The 22,990-nt window shown below is 38.1% G+C and overlaps 1 protein-coding gene across 3 annotated transcripts in view; it reads right to left on the bottom strand.

The window, feature by feature from the left end:
• Positions 1 to 22,990, bottom strand: part of XRCC1 (X-ray repair cross complementing 1) — a 1,655,904-nt gene that overhangs the window by 1,484,512 nt on the left and 148,402 nt on the right. For all 3 annotated transcript variants that reach the window (XM_044080346.1, XM_044080348.1, XM_044080347.1), the window contains 2 exons: positions 16,972 to 17,130; positions 4,478 to 4,561 (listed from right to left, as the gene is read on the bottom strand). In XM_044080346.1, the coding sequence (XP_043936281.1) occupies positions 4,478 to 4,561; positions 16,972 to 17,130 (243 nt within the window). The remainder of the gene's footprint in view (positions 1 to 4,477; positions 4,562 to 16,971; positions 17,131 to 22,990) is intronic.

Raw genomic sequence — 22,990 nt, 5'->3', positions numbered from 1 at the left:
CTCGGGTTAAAGCCTGCACAAATTGCACACTGGATTGATAAATGAGGCACTCCCAAACAGATTACACACAGAGTGTGACCATCAGCTGGTGAGAGCTTACGGCCACACACACTGCATTTTTTAAAGACTGACTTAGGCTGATCAGCCATAGCCCAAAACTAACCGCCACTCCCTAAAGAGAAAGCACAACACACAAGCACACACTAAAGGGAAGTGGGCCTAGAAAATACTATTAATAAAAAAAATTTTTTTTTTAAACTAGAACCGATGAACAGCGTACACTAAAAGGGGGAGGGAGGGAAAACTAACAACTACTTTCACACAGAAAGGTAGAAATAAACACACTTACAATCCCTGAAGCTCAGAGCAAAGGAGACCACAATGCTCACTATGGCACGGCAAACGAGATCTGGGGGAAGATAGGAGATGATGATGTATTATGGGTAGGGGAAGCAGATGCTAGAAAATAAGTTGCCGGCTCGGGTCCGATATGGATCCGAATAACCACAGGTTGCAGATAAAATGAAGTTAACTACTTCAGATCACATTTTCTCCTGGACTTACAAATGAATACAACGGGGGGGGGGGGGTTAAGGTGGTCAGAAAAAAAAAGAAACCAGGTCAGTAAAGACCCTGACACCCTTAGCAAGTCTGCAATCCTTAAGTAACAAACTTTATTCACACAGTGCTTTGCAATTTTCGTGAACAACTTTATCATAATAACTATATTATTTCCCTGTTTTCCAAAATGGAACCCTTCCTTCAAAAGACAGGAGAGGTCATTCGCACTTTTCCATTTCAGTAACATATTTACTTCGAACAATGATCAAATGAATGTTAAGACAGTCAAAACCTGATGCACCCCAGAAAACAATGGTTCTTCATATCAAGAAGGCAGACCCCTACACAACATCAGTGTGGCATTCTGGCATGCTCTGCACATCAAAAATGGTAATTCTACAAGCACACTGTAAAATTATAACTACATATCACAGATAAACATATCAAACATTTTAAAACCATATATCCTGAGAAGATTAGGGTTTAGCGGTCTGGCAAAAGACTAAAGCTCTGAGCTAAGCCCATGGCACGAGCCTTGATTCTTTACACCTTCTTTGCAACTCAGAGCAAGTCACTTACCCAGACAGTACTGCCGGGTCGGCCCTGAAAACAGACAATTTGTCCAGTAAGCTTACCTGATCAACTAATAAAATAAAATAAATAAATAAGAATATTTTACAATTATTACTAGGGAAAAAAAAGTATTTTTATATATGCCATAACACAATTCAAATAGAATGATGGTGTGGAAGAAATTGGTTGCATCTCAAAACAGCATGTGTGAAGGCTATACAATAGATAGGTGACTAAGTCAAGTATGGAAACAAGGCACTTAAGGGATAACCATTTGAAATATCGTAACTCACTTGAGCAGGTCCCATAATATGGAAACTGAGCTGCCAAAAATCTAGACTAATGTATACCAAGTCCGAGATTGCCATTTCTTAGTGTATTCCCTTTTCTTCAAGATATGCCAGAAAGGGGTTTAAATAGGAGAGCAACGTTCCATATTCACTCTTTTTCTAGACTTATAATTTTGTTTTGTTTAGGTATTTTGGGACTCTGCATTTCATGTCACAACAGTTCAATAAGCAGCCTACATAAGGAAGGCTGGTGAAGGAATGTAGAACTCCAGTAAGTTACCAAATGAAATGAGAAGTACAGGAAAAAGTGAGACAAAGAAAATATGGACCAGGATAAGAAGGAATACTGGCTGTCTAACAAACAGGCTAACAGAATACTCTCAATAGCAGAGAATAAGGCACAAGAGACACTCTATCAGCTTCTGCAAAATGACTCAGCAGAGTACACAAAGAAACTATCAGACTGTAAGGTAAAGAAAAAAAAGAAGACGACAGCAGTCACCAGACTCCCTTCATGAAGGATGCCAATAACAACCTGCTCACCCATCCACATGACATCAAAGGTAGATGAAGTAGTACTTCCATCAACTTGTGAATGAAGAAAGCCCCACAGAAGTTGTACTACTCCTGAGACAAGCTACACTGGCAGAGGAACAAGATTCCATCCTAAAAGAAGAACGGGAATAAGAAAAATAAAGTCAAGAAAAGCAACAAGTACAGATGAGGTTACAGCAGATATTGTCAAGGATGACTTGGGGTGAAACAGCTCTAGGGGGGTACACACAGCAGTTTGGAAAGAAATAAATATCCAAGATGATCAGAGAATAAGCATTCTACTAACAGTGTACAAGAACAAAGGATACATTCACAACTGTGGGTTGTATAGAGATATTAAACTCCTGTCAGGCTGCATGAAAGTGGTAGAAAGGGTAATTGATAAATACTCAACAGTACTGGAAAGTAAGATGTGAGATGACAATCTGAATTCACATCGCGATGCAGCACAATCAACCCAATGTTTGCAGTGAGACAGAGAGTTGAGAAGAAGCTAGAGATGAGAAGAGAGTCCAACTGTACATTACTAGATTTGGGGAAAGTATATTACAAGGTCCCAAGAAACCTGATTTCGGCAGACCTATGACAGATGATAGTTCAAAGTCCAAGAAACAATGGAAGAATTAGTGCAGACTATGTACAAGGACCTAATGAAAGCACTACAAACAGTGCTCAGACTCAAAGAGGAGATTCCTGTGGAGGTCAGTGTGCATCAGGATTCAGCACTGAGCCCACTGTTGTTCATACTTTGACAGACTAAATTAGCAAACAGGTTGGAGGAGACAGATCGACAAAGCGGCAGTATACAGAACATGTAGCACTACAAGCAGACTCTGAACAAGAACTTAAGCAAATTATAGGAGAATGAAATATAAAATGCACACTGGGATGAAACTGAGTACAGACAAGACAACTGTCAAGACAGCAAATGGGGGAAATCAGAAGAAACTGAAAGCTGGGATAGAAAAAAAAAACAGCAAAACAGATTCCGGTACCTGGGAGGGATGGTTGAGATGAAGGAAAGTCTGAACAAGGAGGTCAAAGCTACATTCAGAGGGGCTGCAGTCAAACAGTACAGAGTTTCAGGGATATTGTGTGACAGACAAAATTTACAGAAGCTGAAAAATAAGTGAACAGTGGTGCAACCAGTACTACTGTATGGTACAGAAACCTTGACAGTAAAGGCAAAGCAGCTGAGGAAGCTAGAGTTGATGAAGATGACATGCCTGAGACTTGTGGTAGGATCAGTGCATAAGCCAACAATTGCACAGAAAGTCAAAGATAACAGATTATGGTGGTTCGGGTACATGTTAAGGAAAGAAGAAGACTATCTGGTGAAGAATATTTGGGAGAGACATGAAGAAGGCAAGAGAAAACAAAGATGTCCATCAAAGAAATAGAAGGGCTGCATCAGAGAAGACCTACAGCAGTCAGGCATGACCATCAAAGAAGGTAAGAGAGTGGCAATGAATCAAAAGAGGACACAACACCCTAAACCAATGTGGAAAATAATGGGAAAAGGGGGGTTGAAGATGACTTTTTCAAAAAGTGTTTCATGCTGATAACATTTTTAGTTTGACTACATCATACAGGTGAAGATTCTGAAGCTAGTATGCATAAATGGTAAATTTCTTAAACAAAGACACAAAGAGCATCTACAGCACCTGATACTTGTCAATATATTGCAATTGTTACCAAGGAAGACACGAGTTCCTCCATTTTACTCAGCAGTACTAAGATACATTAAATAACAGTTGTCAAAGCACTGTTCAGAGACTTGCACTCAATTACTACAGAATTCATCAAGACGGGCAACTGTACCCCTAGGTGTGGTGATCTCAGACATGGTTTATTTAATTAAAGAGAGGAGGTGGTTAGTCATCCAACTTTATTTAATTTGGGTAACTTTTGTTCAACAAATTTAATTCATGAAAACTGTCACTTAGTAGTTATCACAGTAAATCACGGGTTCCTATTATATAATCGGAGATGCAATCTTTCGAATGCGAATGATCGAACTTGAAAGCATGAAATGGCATATAAGAGATTTCTTTCTCTGAGAAAGAAATCGCTTGGCCGCCTTCGTTACTTTGCCATTTTCCTCACTGTAGTGTGATCTCAGAGTTGGTATATTTAAGTAGGGGGTGTGAGGGGGTGAAGCCCCCCACTTTACGTAATGCTTTGAAGTTTTTGTTTTTATTTTTTTTTGTGGAGCTTGCGCTTACATGGGGTCGACAAATCAGCGTTCGCTTTTTTAAGAGTTTGCTGATTTAATATAGACCCATAAATCATGGAAGATTACTTTTAAGAACTGAAGTGATGTTGCTTATACAAGGCACAGCGCAACAAAGAAGCTTCTTGTCTCATCTACAGTCGCTTGATGTATGAGTACTAAGAAAATAAGAGGATGAAATGGGAAATATATATACTGTAGTTTCAGTATGGGCTAAAAGCAGCACTACTGCAAACACTTTATAACAATAAAGAAATCTACTTACAGGCGAAGAACCTGCAGATCCACTTTCTTCTTTGTTTTCTGGAGCGGAATGCAGCCTTATAAATGAAAGCCCGTATACCAGGTTCTGTTCGGAAACAAAAATCACTGTGATGCAGGATGCAATGACCTGAAATATTCATATGTATATCCTATGATGGCACTTCCTGCTGATAAACTCGTACAGCACTAAAGCAAAGAGGGCTATGACATAAGAATGTCTACAATGTAAACAAACTTTCAAAAAGCAATCCTAAGAAACAGATCAGCCATTCTAATATATTAATTATCTAACAATTAGAAGTTACAAAACAGAGAAATTCTTGATGGCTTCTTGTTTTCAAAGTTAACAGGCCTGTAGTTTGCTGTCAGTCTTAAAAACACTAAGCACAATCTGTAAATAAACTTCAAAAATATAACATAGGATACATTAGAAAGAAACCTTGAAGCACTCTCAAAAGTAGAAAATACTACACAGATCTGTAATTAGGACTACTAGTATTGCAGCAATTTGTTGTTTCCTCATCTACACTGTCTTTAGCCACGTATTGTCATCCTGTGTACTTCAAATGACATCCACATAGTGGAAGAGTAAAAGAGCTTTTAACTCAACAGCCAGTGCACTGGTAACCACTGAAGATAAACAAAACGGTTGAGGGCAATAAGACAGGCAGTAAGCACTTTTAATTTACAAGTGCTTAATTAACTTAAGAGTCGAATATGCTTGCACTGCAATGTCCTTGTATCTAATCTGGTAATGTATATGAAACACTGAAAGCATGACAGCAGGCACAAAACTTGGAAAAAGCATCTGGCTATCAGTGTGGTCAGTGTAATGATCACTTCCTTCTTTTCAACTGCAGTAGTAAACATGTTTATTTTACAAGGAAGTGAAAAAGGCCATAACTGCTCTATGGGGTATTTGCGAGTGATGCCCCAAAGTAAAAGATTCCATCTTTAAGTTCCATACTCACCAGCAATCAGGGCAACTGACTATGAAAATTCAAAGGCCCCAAAGACCTACTTGTTGAATACATCCTTCCCCAGTGCAAGTATGTATAAGTTTATAGGTGTGATAAAAATTACCAACATCAGTGTTGCTCAACAGCCCGGTTCTTCCACATACTAAGTGATGCTACTGCAGACTCCACATCAAAAAAGAGAAAGAAATATATTTTCTCTTTTATTCCTTCCTTCATTCATTTAACTATTAACCATGAACCAATGACCAAGTCTTCACAAGTTTTCCCACAGCTGAACTGGGCTAGGCTAAATAGAAATTATATTTTCCAGGAGCATGTACATTTAATTCAGAACTTTGACACACATCTACTAACTATTTCAGTCATGTACCAATAATAATGAAGATAAAAATGAAAGGTAATGAAGTAGAAATTAGACACTGGAGCTTCCCCACTTATCCATTAAAAAGCATGGAATTTATGGAACAGGTAGTGGAAGTTATTAGGGAACATAGAAAGTTCTTCAGAAGTCACAGCTTGCGAGTCAGATAAAATGAAAGTGGAGTTTAAAAATAGGGTAGAAATAACAGAAAAAGAGATATGGTTACGTAACAAGAATTATTTAGAGAGGCTGACTAATTAAGTATTGCAGAATAAGGGGAATCTCACAGAACAAGAAGAGGCACAACTGCACAGTGCTAAAGAGAAAATAAGGGAGTACCTGGATGATATGCACGAGTTTAGAAAGACTGCCGTTAAGCAACTGTTTTCTGATAATAACTCCAGAGCACAAAAATGTTTAGCACGACGACTTAGACAACAGATAGCAGAAAAGGCTGTTGACAAACTTAGGGAGCAAATAACAATAAAAATAGCCAGAGATCCTGTAGAGATATTTTAGATATTTTAGGAAAATGTGTATAAAGCAGAAAACTATAGAAATCAAGAAAAAGTACAAATGGAAACATTTATGAAGACTTAAACATGCCAAGGATAGAGGTAGATGAGGCTTAACAATAAACAGCTAAATAGGAGGAGAGAAGATAAATAGTGATGTATAACCAATCAGCAGGAAATCTCCAGGAGCAGATGGTATTTCGGTGGAAGTTTGCACACTAGGAGGAAAGAAAGTGATAAAGATTTGGAAGGTTGTGTTTAACAGTATTTTAAAAGGGGTGAAAGCATCAACATCCTGGAAAAAAGCTGTGGTGCCTGTAAAATCTAAAGACTGAAAGACTCATCAGATCCAGCTTCATACAGGCCCATTTCAATTTTAAACCACAATTATAAAATGTTTATGTTTATAATGGCTAAAAGAATGGCAAAGGTGTTGCCAAAATTGACAGATATGGATCAATATGGTTTTGTGGAGGGGAGGCCAACAACTGACGACATTAACACAGGGAAGCAGCACTTAAGAAAATACCACTGTTGCCAGTGGGTCTTGATGCAGAAAAAGCATTCAACAGAGTAAGCTGGGATTTTATGAGTAGGGCAATGGAAGCATTTGCATTTCCTGACACAATAATAAGGTTAATTTGGGAGGATATAAGAGGAATCAAAGGCAAAAATCAAAGTGGGAAGGTTCCTCTCTGTTAAGTTTTGTCTGAACAGAGGAACAAGTAAAGCGTGTCCTCTTTCCCCTTTGTTATTTGCATTATATGTAGAACCACTGGCAAATAAAATGAGGGACTCAGACATTCATCGATATAACTGGTACGCATGCAGTCAAATATCGAAGCAGCTATGGCATAATGCTCAGTCTCAGGCCAAGTCAAGTTATAAATCCACACGTCTTATTTCCAGATAAAATCCCTTTATTGCAAGAAAATTACAACAGGTAAGCGCTTTCACAAACTTCTGTTTGCTTCATCAGATCATAAACAAGCAAGCTCACCCCCCCTTTTTATACTCATGCAAATAGTCAAACTTCAAATGAACAAATCACAGTCAATCCTATATTCAGAGCACCTTCCCACTATTAAATTAAAGCACTCTCAGTAAAATATATATCTAAGATGCCTATAAAATAAACATAAAATAACACAGAATCAAATAAAATAAAATAGAGCTAACATCATAGAATTAAGTGATGTCAATTTATTTCATGTGTTCATTTCAGTAATCTCCTATTTTTCAACGTAGAAACGATGGAAAGATGGTCATTCAAACCCTGCCCTATATGTGCCACCAGTCTTATTATCAAGTCAAGCTCTCACTCCTCTGTTCTTGAACTGATGTCACCCACCCTGACATCCTCTATTTCTAGTACATTAAACTGAAAGTAATGTTCAGCTCCACAAGATAGAATATGTTTAGCAACAGCACTATAAGTTTGTTCTCTTTTTAAAAAATACATGAGGTCCCTAATGCGCTCTCTTAGCCTTCTATTGGTTTTACCCACACAGAATGCACCGGCTAAATACACTAAATTCATGCTGTTACAATCAGCCTCTATATTAAAGAGGAACTTCCTTCCTGTATCAGTATGTACAAATTCTACACTTTCAAAAATGTATTGGCAAAAATTACATTTCATACATTTCCTAGTTCCTCCGACTGGCCTTTGTACCTTCATATCTATACTACTTCTAGGGCATCATTGAGTGGCAGTTGGGACCTTGAGGTTTGTTTTTTCTTACTGTGATATTACTGGTATGGTAATCAAGAAAGGTTGGCTTTAATTGCAGATGATATTATTTTGTACCTGATAAAATCAGAAAAGGTCATATCAGTATTATGGAACATTCTCAGACAATTTTAATTGTTTTCAGGATATAAAATTAATGAAGATAAATCAAAGGCTATAGCTGTAAACTATGTACTCACACGTTAATTAGTTTAGCAACATCCATATTTCAGGGGACATGATAAAATGAAGTATTTAGGAGTAGGGGGTTAAAAAGGATTCTGTTATGGCAGCTAAGGATATATGTGAAGAGACTAAACAAAAGACGATACAAAAACCAAGAAACTGGAAGCTCCTGTCTATGGATATGGACAGCAAGATAGAAGCAGTAAAAATGGTTTTAGTTTACTTAGTTTTATACACATTAGGCTTTTTTTTTTTTTTTTTACCAACTGGAGGAGAAGTTGTGGACTGTAATTAATAAAGAGTTGAAAGATTTCGTCTAGGAGGGGAAGAAGGCAAGGGTCAAGTGGGAAGAGCCGATCCTTACAACAGAGCAACGTGGTTTAGTATTACCTGATTTGAAGAGATATTTTAGAGCTACACAGTTGTTTAGGTTCTCCTACATAACACAGACAAATAGCTACAATTCAAAGTGGAAAGGGAAGATAATGAAGCGGGGGAGGGGGGTGTTCAAGAAATAAAGTGTGCTACTCGATGTAGATCCTTAAGGTGAATAACAACAGTAATATGGAAAATTACACTCATGAAGAAGCAGAAAGTATTCTAAAAACCAAGACAACATGGGAATGGAGAAAGAATATTCTGCCAATAGGGATGACTGCAATTTGTGGTTTAGAGAAGAGGCAAGAGGGGGTGGCAAAGGAACCAAGGTACTGGAATCAAATAATTTGAAAGGAAGGTGATAAAATGGGAAGAGGCCAGGAAGGCATTCGGACTGCAGGCATGATACTGCTTTCCCTATTAGGGATTGATAGGGTACAGGCAAAGAGAAAGGGTAGGGGAATGCACTGCAATGTCCTTGTATCTAATCTGGTAATGTATATGAAACACTGAAAGCATGACAGCAGGCACAAAACTTGGAAAAAGCATCTGGCTATCAGTGTGGTCAGTGTAATGACCACTTCCTTCTTTTCAGCTGCAGTAGTAAACATGTTTATTTTACAAGGAAGTGAAAAAGGCCATAACTGCTCTATGGGGTATTTGCGAGTGATGCCCCAAAGTAAAAGATTCCATCTTTAAGTTCCATACTCACCAGCAATCAGGGCAACTGACTATGAAAATTCAAAGGCCCCAAAGACCTACTTGTTGAATACATCCTTCCCCAGTGCAAGTATGTATAAGTTTATAGGTGTGATAAAAATTACCAACATCAGTGTTGCTCAACAGCCCGGTTCTTCCACATACTAAGTGATGCTACTGCAGACTCCACATCAAAAAAGAGAAAGAAATATATTTTCTCTTTTATTCCTTCCTTCATTCATTTAACTATTAACCATGAACCAATGACCAAGTCTTCACAAGTTTTCCCACAGCTGAAATGGGCTAGGCTAAATAGAAATTATATTTTCCAGGAGCATGTACATTTAATTCAGAACTTTGACACACATCTACTAACTATTTCAGTCATGTACCAATAATAATGAAGATAAAAATGAAAGGTAATGAAGTAAAAATTAGACACTGGAGCTTCCCCACTTATCCATTAAAAAGCATGGAATTTATGGAACAGGTAGTGGAAGTTATTAGGGAACATAGAAAGTTCTTCAGAAGTCACAGCTTGCGAGTCAGATAAAATGAAAGTGGAGTTTAAAAATAGGGTAGAAATAACAGAAAAAGAGATATGGTTACGTAACAAGAATTATTTAGAGAGGCTGACTAATTAAGTATTGCAGAATAAGGGGAATCTCACAGAACAAGAAGAGGCACAACTGCACAGTGCTAAAGAGAAAATAAAGGAGTACCTGGATGATATGCACGAGTTTAGAAAGACTGCCGTTAAGCAACTGTTTTCTGATAATAACTCCAGAGCACAAAAATGTTTAGCACGACGACTTAGACAACAGATAGCAGAAAAGGCTGTTGACAAACTTAGGGAGCAAATAACAATAAAAACAGCCAGAGATCCTGTAGAGATATTTTAGAAATTTTAGGAAAATGTGTATAAAGCAGAAAACTATAGAAATCAAGAAAAAGTACAAATGGAAACATTTATGAAGACTTAAACATGCCAAGGATAGAGGTAGATGAGGCTTAACAATAAACAGCTAAATAGGAGGAGAGAAGATAAACAGTGATGTATAACCAATCAGCAGGAAAGTCTCCAGGAGCAGATGGTATTTCGGTGGAAGTTTGCACACTAGGAGGAAAGAAAGTGATAAAGATTTGGAAGGTTGTGTTTAACAGTATTTTAAAAGGGGTGAAAGCATCAACATCCTGGAAAAAAGCTGTGGTGCCTGTAAAATCTAAAGACTGAAAGACTCATCAGATCCAGCTTCATACAGGCCCATTTCAATTTTAAACCACAATTATAAAATGTTTATGTTTATAATGGCTAAAAGAATGGCAAAGGTGTTGCCAAAATTGACAGATATGGATCAAGGTGGTTTTGTGGAGGGGAGGCCAACAACTGACGACATTAACACAGGGAAGCAGCACTTAAGAAAATACCACTGTTGCCAGTGGGTCTTGATGCAGAAAAAGCATTCAACAGAGTAAGCTGGGATTTTATGAGTAGGCCAATGGAAGCATTTGCATTTCCTGACACAATAATAAGGTTAATTTGGGAGGATATAAGAGGAATCAAAGGCAAAAATCAAAGTGGGAAGGTTCCTCTCTGTTAAGTTGTGTCTGAACAGAGGAACAAGTAAAGTGTGTCCTCTTTCCCTTTTGTTATTTGCATTATATGTAGAACCACTGGCAAACAAAACGAGGGACTCAGACATTCATCAATATAACTGGTACGCATGCAGTCAAATATCAAAGCAGCTATGGCATAATGCTCAGTCTCCAGTCTCAGGCCAAGTCAAGTTATAAATCCACACGTCTTATTTCCAGATAAAATCCCTTTATTGCAAGTAAATTACAACAGGTAAGCGCTTTCACAAACTTCTGTTTGCTTCATCAGATCATAAACAAGCAAGCAAACCCCCCCCCCCCTTTTTATACTCATGCAAATAGTCAAACTTCAAATGAACAAATCACAGTCAATCCTATATTCAGAGCACCTTCCCACTATTAAATTAAAGCACTCTCAGTAAAATATACATCTAAGATGCCTATAAAATAAACATAAAATAACATAGAATCAAATAAAATAGAGCTAACATCATAGAATTAAGTGATGTCAATTTCATGTGTTCATTTCAGTAATCTCCTATTTTTCAACTTAGAAACAATGGAAAGATGGTCATTCAAACCCTGCCCTATATGTGCCACCAGTCTTATTATCAAGTCAAGCTCTCACTCCTCTGTTCTTGAACTGATGTCACCCACCCTGACATCCTCTATTTCTAGTACATTAAACTGAATGTAATGTTCAGCTCCACAAGATAGAATATGTTTAGCAACAGCACTATAAGTTTGTTCTCTTTTTAAAAAATACATGAGGTCCCTAATGCGCTCTCTTAGCCTTCTATTGGTTTTACCCACACAGAATGCACCGGCTAAATACACTAAATTCATGCTGTTACAATCAGCCTCTAAATTAAAGAGAAACTTCCTTCCTGTATCAGTATGTACAAATTCTACACTTTCAAAAATGTATTGGCAAAAATTACATTTTATACATTTCCTAGTTCCTCCAACTGGCCTTTGTACCTTCATATCTATACTACTTCTAGGGCATCGTTGAGTGGCAGTTGGGACCTTGAGATTTTTCTTACTGTGATATAACTGGTATGGTAATCAAGAAAGGTTGGCTTTAATTGCAGATGATATTATTTTGTACCTGATAAAATCAGAAAAGGTCATATCAGTATTATGGAACATTCTCAGACACTTTTAATTGTTTTCAGGATATAAAATTAATGAAGATAAATCAAAGGCTATAGCTGTAAACTATGTACTCACACGTTAATTAGTTCAGCAACATCCATATTTCAGGGGACATGATAAAATGAAGTATTTAGGAGTAGGGGGTTAAAAAGGATTCTGTTATGGCAGCTAAGGATATATGTGAAGAGACTAAACAAAAGACGATACAAAAACCAAGAAACTGGAAGCTCCTGTCTATGGATATGGACAGCAAGATAGAAGCAGTAAAAATGGTTTTAGTTTCCTTAGTTTTATACACATTAGGCTTTTTTTTTTTTTTACCAACTGGAGGAGAAGTTGTGGACTGTAATTAATAAAGAGTTGAAAGATTTCGTCTAGGAGGGGAAGAAGGCAAGGGTCAAGTGGGAAGAGCCGATCCTTACAACAGAGCAACGTGGTTTAGTATTACCTGATTTGAAGAGATATTTTAGAGCTACACAGTTGTTTAGGTTCTCCTACATAACACAGACAAATAGCTACAATTCAAAGTGGAAAGGGAAGATAATGAAGCGGGGGAGGGGGGTGTTCAAGAAATGTGCTACTCGATGTAGATCCTTAAGGTGAATAACAACAGTAATATGGAAAATTACACTCATGAAGAAGCAGAAAGTATTCTAAAAACCAAGACAACATGGGAATGGAGAAAGAATATTCTGCCAATAGGGATGACTGCAATTTGTGGTTTAGAGAAGAGGCAAGAGGGGGTGGCAAAGGAACCAAGGTACTGGAATCAAATAATTTGAAAGGGAAGGTGATAAAATGGGAAGAGGCCAGGAAGGCATTCGGACTGCAGGCATGATACTGCTTTCCCTATTAGGGATTGATAGGGTACAGGCAAAGAGAAAGGGTAGGGGAATCCTATGTAAAGACCTACATTGGTAGAGCTTTTAGCTGAATGTACAACAGAAGCTGCTGTTAAAAATGAATAATTAGTAGAGCATATAAAATATTGCAGGATAACTACAGGAATCAATCAGAGGATGTTAAAAAAGACTGGTAAGAGAGAATGAATATGTAATCAAAAAAATTTGAAGATATATATATGGGTCCCAAATATGCAACAAAGTCTAAAAGATTTAGGATTTTTGCTTGGAAGTGTTCACATAGGTATTTTTATAACCCAAGCACACTCCAAAGAATTTTTCCTCAGGTAGATAGCAAATGTTGGAGGTGTGATGGGGAAGAAAGAGGTAACTGGGAACACATGTTTTTGGTAGTGTAATGAGTTGACAAATTTAAAAAAACATCCTTGCAGAGTACTCAGACAGAAATACTGGGTGAGCTAATGGGTGTAATTAAGGAAATAATTTTTTGAGCTGGGGCACATGATCTGAATTGCCTAGACATAGTAAGGCCCTGTCAAGATTAATTCTGCTGGCTGCCAAAAATGCAATTACTAAAAATGGAATTCAAAGTCTAAACCAAACATATTTGAAACACTGAATATTGTACCAGAGATAAGAGAACTGAAGTGGGATTTTTAGACAAGGCAAGGAGCAAATTACATGGAAAAATGGGATTTGTGGGAATAATACATGCAAAAAAATGTTCAGAAGTAGGAATGAGGTTAAAGGGCAGGCAGGAATTGACCAACTTATGTAATGTTGGACTGATTAGATTGTATAGAAGAAAATATATATCTAGGGCTTGTTACTGTGAACATGTTAATACAGATTTTTTTCAATACAAATGTAAGTTTTCTTATATCAAAAGTGATATTTCAATAAAGGTGTTTAAAAAAAGTATTCCCACCGATTCAGTTGTACCAGGTGAATACATTAAATTTCAATTTACTTATTCATTACAAAAGTACTAATTTCATTATCACTGCATTACCAGGAACACTACACAACACAAGTGTGCTGCTTTGCCTCTTTCTTAAAAGGTATATGCCAGACTAAGTGAAAGAGATGAGAAATATTTGGACATATTTCGTGTTTACAATATACATCTATATCTGTGAAGAATGCAACTATTATGATAAATATAACTGCTGCAATGTTCAGCCAATTCATTACTTTGTTACAGTCACTGTTATTCAGTGGTGAATAATTACACTCTGCTGACTGGGATGGTCCCACTACGATGACCTTTGCTCAGAGGAGAACCAATCACTGCACACTTCACAATGAATCTTTAAATGGTTTTACTTCAAAACAAAACCTTAGAAATGCACTGCATATCAAGAGTTTACAATCCTTCCTGTTACAGTTTTATCAATTACAGTCCAGACAACTTTTGCTCTGGGTTGCTGCTGCTATCTCAATGTGCTTGCTGTAATGCTAACTTGCTTGCTTAAACTGCTTTTCTAAGCATTTCCCAGAGTACCACACATTTTATATCATCCAAAATACACTTATAGTCCCAAAAGCCTCCTGTTCTCTTCATCTCATTTTATCTGCCCCCCCCCAACACCTACTAGTAGCTGTTCATAAATCCAGATCAGCACATTTTCCCACTCAATAAATGGCAAAAATGGCTTGTGCACCTATACTTACAACTTCAGACTTGGCAGTGAAATGATCTGCAGCAGTTTGGTGCAACTTCCATTCAGTTTTCTTGTTCTTTGTGTGATGTTAGGGAGTGATTACACTGGTCAAGTCTTTTTTACATCTGTTTCTCCTGCACCTGACAAAAATATGTCCACCCCAATCCCTGCCCTGACCACTGAAAACAACCCCTTAATTACTTTTATAAGCTGACTGTGGGTGTGTTAATCAGCCGAGCAGCCATCCTTGTGTTTTTTTTTTTTTTTTTTTTCATTTTCCTGGCCCTAGATCCACCCCTGGTGATTAATGTGTACACACTATGGTTTGCTTTTACCATACCCATCCAGATTTGTGCATGTACACTGAAAGTTACCACCCAGTAAAGGGCATTATGCAACTATCTGTTTGAAAGAGCCATGCATGCACTCGCTGGTCCACCTGTTGCATGCTGTACTCCTTTTCTCCAGCAGGTACTAACAATGCAGCAGATCAAACAACCTCCCTCCATCCCAAGAAAGGGTGAGCTGGTAATGGCCACTAACTTTCACCTTTCCTCATCATCTCCTCCAGCACCAGTGTCATTAACCCATCCTGGGTTGTCTGGGTCACAGTCATGGCTTTATCGCTCTGCACTACAGAGCTAGTCAAATTAAATCAATATTTATCTGACACTAAAGAAATCAGATGTGATTTGCAAGCATGGAACTGATTTTCAGTCCCCTGAATGTGCCAATGCCATGCTAAGACCACAGTGGAATAACCCTCCCCCCATAAAATATGAGAGAGATAATGCATATCTGCAGCCAATGTACTGTACTGTATTGTTGGCTGACCTAAGTACAACCATAATATTATGAGCATGAGAAAATAAATCCAAAATATTCTGATACCTACCTGCCTATAGGTGAAATCTTGTATCCATAACTGAAGCTTCCACCAATGAAGTGGCTGACACCTCACTTTTCTGCTATGAAATCTAGTGAGACCTCATGCAACAGCTCAGTTTCATATGTCAGAACACAAAGGGTGTTGCCAAAGTTAGGTCCTATATGCTAAGACATAATGAAGAATGGTCAGTCTCTACTCTAGTATGCCAGGATACAGTCAGTGATGCCCTGTAAGTACTGATATGTTAGGCTACAAAGTTAATCTACCACCTTGCCACAACATGTCAAGACACAGCACATCATATGGCTCTAGGATGTCTAACCTATGACTGCTTCAACAAATTCTATTTCTGAAAAAAAAAAGTTTTAATTAGGCACCCCCCCCCATTTTCAACTACTCAGCCTCCGTCTCCTAGATGCCCATTTTTTCCTAGGTGGTGAGACCCCAAATCCATTGGGGTGAAAGATGCCACAAAGCCATCACACAGGCAAACATCACTGCTGCTTGGACCCTTGCTGTCATCCAAGATATGGGAGGCATTTAGGATCACTATTGCCTTTTGTAATCACATACCTGTTCCTCCACATGTGCCACTGAAGACTACTATCAACAGTTTGAGTAGTAACACCCATTTCTGCCTTGCTTCAATTCCTTGCATCATGGCATGCCTCTTCCATCCAGAAAACCTGGTCAACAAAGCACTAAAATGAGGTAGCCAGGACCACCATCCCTTTCCCCAGGATAGGCACACCCATCCCACCTGTCTGCACCACCAAGGACCTGAGCTACTAATCAAACTTGTGATGCTTGGGCTGTAATCAGCGGGTTTATCCCTCTAAGCCACAGGCTACCAGAAATGTAGCTTTAAGTAGAATTTGAATGAACATTTTCTGTGGGAAGCATCCTCTTCGACAAGCAAATAAGCAACTTTAAAAGCCCCTTCACCCTCTTTCTTGATATAATCAGTTCTAATGTCACTCTACCTTTGGGAAAGATAAACTCTGCCTGCACTGACCTCAACTGATAAAGATGGATTTTGAACAGCTAGACATTAATGGACACAATACCACTTGATTAGATATCATAAATGCCAGCTTGCATATGTCATAACAAAAAAGGCCTTGCACTTTAGCACCTTAGCTTTTTAATTGAAAAACAACTTCCCAGCCAGCAGAAACAGATAACCATAAACATCAAGTGATCAATAACTTTTTTTTTCTCAAATGAAAGATACGAAATGACTAGCAATACCCTATCTCAGATTACATACGTAAAGACTCAATGCCCTGATAAATAATCAGCATTTCAGCCATGATATAAACACAGACATAATGATGTAGATTTCCTCCTTATATCATTTCATGCAGCAATCAGCAAAGCTATATTTCCACACCTTGACAAGTCATACACAACTTGGTGTATTCTTTCCTATCTAGTCACAGCACAAGCATAAAAATATTATTCTTGCTCTTACCTTGTTATATGGCTGCGTACAAACTATCTTCACCCTGTCCCACTTCTTTTCTGCTGTTGCCTTAACAAGTTTGTCTGGTCCAAACATTCGGACTCTGTTGAGGTTGGTTCCATTTTTGCTCTCTGAAGGAGACATGAATGATGAAGTAACAAGAATGACCTAAAATGAAGGATACAAAACAATCAACTGATGGACTGGATATATGAAAGGTATACTGTAGTCAGAATGTTCCTAGAGACAGAGAGAGAGAGAGAAAGGGCAGTGACAGGGTACAAACATTTCAGTTAACAGTATCACTGCCACAAGAATTATTTGACATTCTTGTTTTCTCCTATGATGAAATCAAGTGAAAGTCCTATACTAATAAATTAGCACAGAATCCCACTGTAGTTAGCCACCCATTACTATTATGACCACTTACTACAAGTCAAAGTGGATCACAAAGTATGAGCACAGTTCCACACAGAAAGATGTCTATATGTACACATCATCTGTTAACTCCCTAGTAATTTCATTCTTTGACATATGAAGTTCCAAAAAAAATCCACATCCCTCTGAATTGTCTGTTAAGACTTGTAGCCCTCCTCCCCCCACAAACACACACCTTACTCATAGTTTCAAAGCAATCCTTCATCAAAAACTTTAGATGACAATCATCACTCTTTTCATGAACTTACAAGCAAGCAGTGCAACCCATGAAAGTCTCAAAACCACAAGACAGATAGAAAAGCTTTTTCCTCACCCCTTAGCTTTTCACCAGTTCTAAAGGAAACAGAGCCTCTGTAATGACTTTGCATGTGACACACACACATACACACTTTTTCTTCATGCACAAGTGAGCGTACATAAACACACATACATTCTCTGATAAGTGTACAGTTGGATTTATGAAAATAAAACACATCACAGAGTTCAACTTAACATCTGTCATGGACTACATTGCAAAGTACTGCCTATGTAGTAAATAAAAAAAAAGTTCATCACTAGTGGCACTGCAAGTGCATCTGTTTTACATTCCAGCTGGCGCTGTTAACTGGGACTCATAATGAGTTGCATATGCAGTTTTTCTCTGTTGTAAGGAATATGAACACTCATATCTTGGGAACCCCTTCTCATTTTCCGATACAGCAATGTTCATTGCATACAGTCCATCCCACATTCCCTAGTGAACACAATATGGCTCATTATACAACAACCCCCCCCATTAATATTCAAAAACGTGCACGCTGATTGGTCAGCGTGCACGTTGTAAATCCGAGTTATAGTAATGGAAAAAGGTCCGTTCGCCCAGCCTTTTTCCATTACTATGACTCTTACAGCAACACTGTCTCGCTATGTTAAACGAGTTTAACATAGCGAGATAGCTTTAAAATAAGCAACGGAGATTCTCCGTTGCTTTTTTAAAGCTGTCTCGCTATGTTAAACCCATTTAACATAGCAAAACAGTTTGTAAAAAGCAACGGAGATCTTACTTTCTGCGTTGCTTTTTTCAAAATTATCTCGCTATGTTAAATGGGTTTAACATAGCGAGACAGCTTTAAAAAAAGCAAAGGAAATTATCCGTTGCTTTTTTTAAAGCTGTCTCGCTATGTTAAACCTATTTAACATAGCGAGACAGTTTGCAAAAAGCAACGGAGATCTTGCTTTCTCCGTTGCTTTTGCCCACAGCTCTGATGTACGGCGTAGGCACACGCATGCGCAGTACATCAGAACTGCCGCAGAATACCAGACAGCTGCGGAAGGGCAGCAAGGAGGCATTATACAATACCATAATTTAAGAAAAGTAATTTTTTTTCTTAAATAATGTCATTGTATAATAGCAATAACCCACTTCTGGATGTGGGTAATGCTGGATTTACCCACGGTTGGCTTTGTTTGGCCACCGGGCTTCGCCTCATGATCAAACCACACCAACCGTGGGTAAATCAGCATTACCACACCCAGGCGGGTTATTGCTATATTATACCATGACCCCCATTAATATTCCAAAGCGTGCACGCTGATTGGTCAGAGTGCACATTAATCGACTTATACTAATGGAAAAGGTCCGTCGCTCAGACTTTTCCATTAGTATAAGTCTTTTTTAAAACACTGTCTCGCTATGTTAAAGGAGTTTAACATAGCGAGACAGGTTTAAAAAAAGCAACGGAGATCTCCATTGCTTTTTTTAAAGCTGTCTCGCTATGTTAAACTCCTTTAACATAGCGAGACAGTGTGTAAAAAGCAACGGAGATCTTGCTTTCTCCGTTGCTTTTTTTTAAACCTGTCTCGCTATGTTAAATGGGTTTAACATAGCGAGACAGCTTTAAAATAAGCAACGGAGATCTCCATTGCTTATTTTAAAGCTGTCTCGCTATATTAAACCCATTCAACACAGCGAAACAGTTTGTAAAAAGCAACGGAGATCTTGCTTTCTCCGTTGCTTTTTTCAAAACACTCTCGCTATGTTAAATGGGTTTAACATAGCGAGACAGCTTTAAAATAAGCAACGGAGATTCTCCGTTGCTTTTTTTAAAGCTGTCTCGCTATGTTAAACCCATTTAAGATAGCGAAACAGTAAAAAGCAATGGAGATCTTGATTTCTCCGTTGCTTCTGCCCACAGCTCTGATGTACTGCGTAGGCATACGCATGCGCAGTACATCAGAACTGCCGCAGAATACCAGACAGCTGCGGAAGGGCAGCAAGGAGGCATCATACAATGCCATTATTTAAGAAAAGTAATTATTTTTTTTCTTAAATAATATCATTGTATAACAGCAATAACCCACTTCTGGGTGTGGGTAATGCTGGATTTACCCACGGTTGGCTTCGTTTTGCCACTCGGGCTTCGCCCTTGTGACCAAACCACGCCAACCGTGGGTAAATCCAGCATTACCCACACCCAGGAGTGGGTTATTGCTATATTATTCCATGGACACCTCACTTCTACCCCTTCTATCATGACAAAACATTTTCACTGTTTAAGGGCACCTCCTATAGTATTAAATGTTGAATGTCCTAGGGCACCACTTCATATCTCCTGCAGCACTACTATGAATTCCTGCTATGTAGAGGGTCTCGCATCTAGCATCAATGGCAATGCTTACAGTCCAGAAGAACCCTCCTTCTGACATTCTTGTAAAGCAATCATGGTGCTATGCTGAAGAGCTCTGGTATACCAAAATTAAACATGACATAGCAAGCTGATTTGTAAATGAGCTGAATTAACAGCATAACACTGATCTGCCATGGTTGAGTATTTGTAACAAAAATTAATGACATGCAGCAAGACACGTGTATGGGACAGAAAGAAACACATTAAAAGCATGGAAGCCATCCTCCATGCACTGCTACATGTGATGGACATAAGTATAGTGGCTATTTCACTGTGGCCACTATGTTGGGTTAACCAGCATAACATTGTAGCATTCAGTTGATCCCAGCACTTCTCAGCCATTCCACCTAAAAATAGGAAGTTGTGGGCTACATAGTATAGTGGATGGATCATTCATAGAAATCGTGGTAAATCTTTATGCTAGTTTATGCTACACAACAGAACAGGTAGTGAAGCATTTATAAATGCAAGTATTGCACTACTAATATATTTTAGAGTACGTATCAGAGTAAGAGACTTGTGCTGACTTCCTCTAAAATAAAGTTTATGTATCCTACAAAATAAACTTACTGCTTGCCTCCCTCTCACATTGACGATTTTATTTGTAGAGAAACTCAAAACACTTTGCAACAAACATTATTCCTCACTAAAAGATGTCTTTAGATGAGAGGAAAATGATACTTAGTGCTTCAGTGGCGTGGGACTTCTTTATTTTGGAGAGTTCATAAATATATAACAGAAAAACTGCTCAAATCCTTTATTCTCCCTATAGATCCACTAGCTTCCCATGGGGGTCAACCTGACCCACATCATCCAGGGCTGATAAGGAGACTGAGGATACTGTTACAACATTATATCTGCTGCTGGGGAGTGTTCCCTAATCTCCCAAAATATGGCAGCCTTGCAAGGTTCACAACTGCTGCTTACAGGAGATGTATTCACACTTCTGTGTATGCACAAACTCCCAACCAAGTGGTATGCTATTTGCAGAATAGAGCTTTCCCAGTTCTTAATGGTACTACTGCAGTGAGAGTAAATCCCTCCCTCCAGAGATCAGCTGCTCTCCCCCATCCTGCCTCAATTCAGTCCTTCCAATGCCCATGCACTAGCAGAACAGAGGGTGTTAGGGACACAGTAAGGGCTTTATCTATCTGTGCCACAAGTCCAGCAATGGTTATGCTGGTGAATGCTACCCAAACGTGTAGATACCACCTGGATTACTTGGCAATCAATGTGGACATTGGGTATACTCTTTGAATCACGAGGACACCTATCTCTTTCAGATAACCAGAGAAGGAAAGACTGAATTGTACTCCTTCAAAAAGCTTCTTTGAAAATTAAAGTTCTTAAGCCACTTAAATCAATATCTTTTTTTGGCACAAAAACAAATCTGAAGTAATATCCTAACCTTTTCTTGCATGGATTTGAGGTTCTGGGTGGAACACCAGCAGACTGATGGTTTGATTCAAAGTAAGGGCTTAGATTACTTCCTTGTAGAATACCAAATAGGGTTCACCCACCATGAGAGCTTACAACTCAGATTCTCTTTGTGCAGACGTCAAAGCAATAATAAGAATAATAATTTTCCAAGTAATGAACGTAATCTACCACATGAGCAGGTTCAAATGGAGATATAGTTAGTTTTTCCAGCACAAAGTTAAGTTCCCAAGAAAAAGCAGTCTTGGTGGCCTCATGTGTAAAACCTCTTTCTTGAAGTGTTTAACTGAAAACAAAGAGGACAGGGGTGGATTCGTGGGCAAATATCCTGAAATGGCTGCAAAATATACCATGATAAAGGATTAAGAATGGATAGCAACTCACACAGATATTTCAGAAACTGTGGTACATAATCCCTATTAGGACTTCCTGATTATTAGCTACCTAGGCACCAACTACAAAATCTTTCCCATTTGCGATTTCCAAGCAGCAGGTTTTCTTGTCTCCTTTAGTACCTGCTACACATCCTCATAAAGCAGGGACCTAAAAGGTGTCAGAATTGAATAATTTAGACAGTCATTTGGAATTGTTTGAGACTGGGGTGTATCAAAAAGATCAGGTCTTGTGTGAGTAGGTCCAATCTATGAGCAAGTTTGTGACAACTGCCCCTGCCCAATTCCAAAAGAAAGGAAAGCCACTGTTGTCTGGGCCTGAAGGGGGCTACCACAAAGATCTTTGAAAAGTTCTGCTTACAAAGCAAGGGACACCCACGGGAACTTGTTTTATCTAGATTTACACCAATCTTACCATGGGAGGTTTTGACTTAGAGTACGAATATCTCTTTCAGCGAGCACATTTTCAAATAATTTCCTATTATAGGCTCATGGATGATTTGTCATCAGTGAAGAAAGGGAATGCACTTTGATGAATTTTTGGAACATTTACAGAATAATATATTTGGATTAAAATTTACTAGTCAAAGGGATTAAAATTTAATTTTGGATATTAATAATTTCGTTGATAACTCTAATAACATTTGTTAAAAGGTACAGCTTCAAAAATTTTTTTTGCATTTTAACAGTGACCATCCAAAATACTTAATAGATTCTATGACTCATGGACAGCTTGTAAGAGCGAAACATTTGTGTACCAAATTTTCTGATTTTGTGGAAGTAGTTAAAGAAATTTTATGGGAAAGGTTATACTAAAGATGCTTTACTTAAAGCTACTTTAACATTATGTGGAGAAGAGAAAAAATGAATTTATCTGTTAGTAAGTTCAGGAAAGACGTCTTACTATTAAAAGCTTTAAAGAGTGATAGTAATGAAAAGTAATAATATTTAAGATCGCATTTGTGTGTTTATCCTCAGTTTTTAACTTATAAAACAATTAATATTATAAAGAAAAAGTTACATACTCTGGTACTGGATGAGGAATTAAAGTTATTTTTAGCTATGAATCCACAATTTGCTTTCAGAAAAGGCAGT

This window comes from Protopterus annectens, chromosome 8.part0, assembly GCF_019279795.1.
Source record: "Protopterus annectens isolate FY-2018-M chromosome 8.part0, PAN1.0, whole genome shotgun sequence".
Lineage (NCBI taxonomy): Eukaryota > Metazoa > Chordata > Ceratodontiformes > Protopteridae > Protopterus > Protopterus annectens.
The sequence above is the reverse complement of the archived record's forward strand: the minus strand, read 5'-3'. Positions and strand labels throughout refer to the sequence as shown.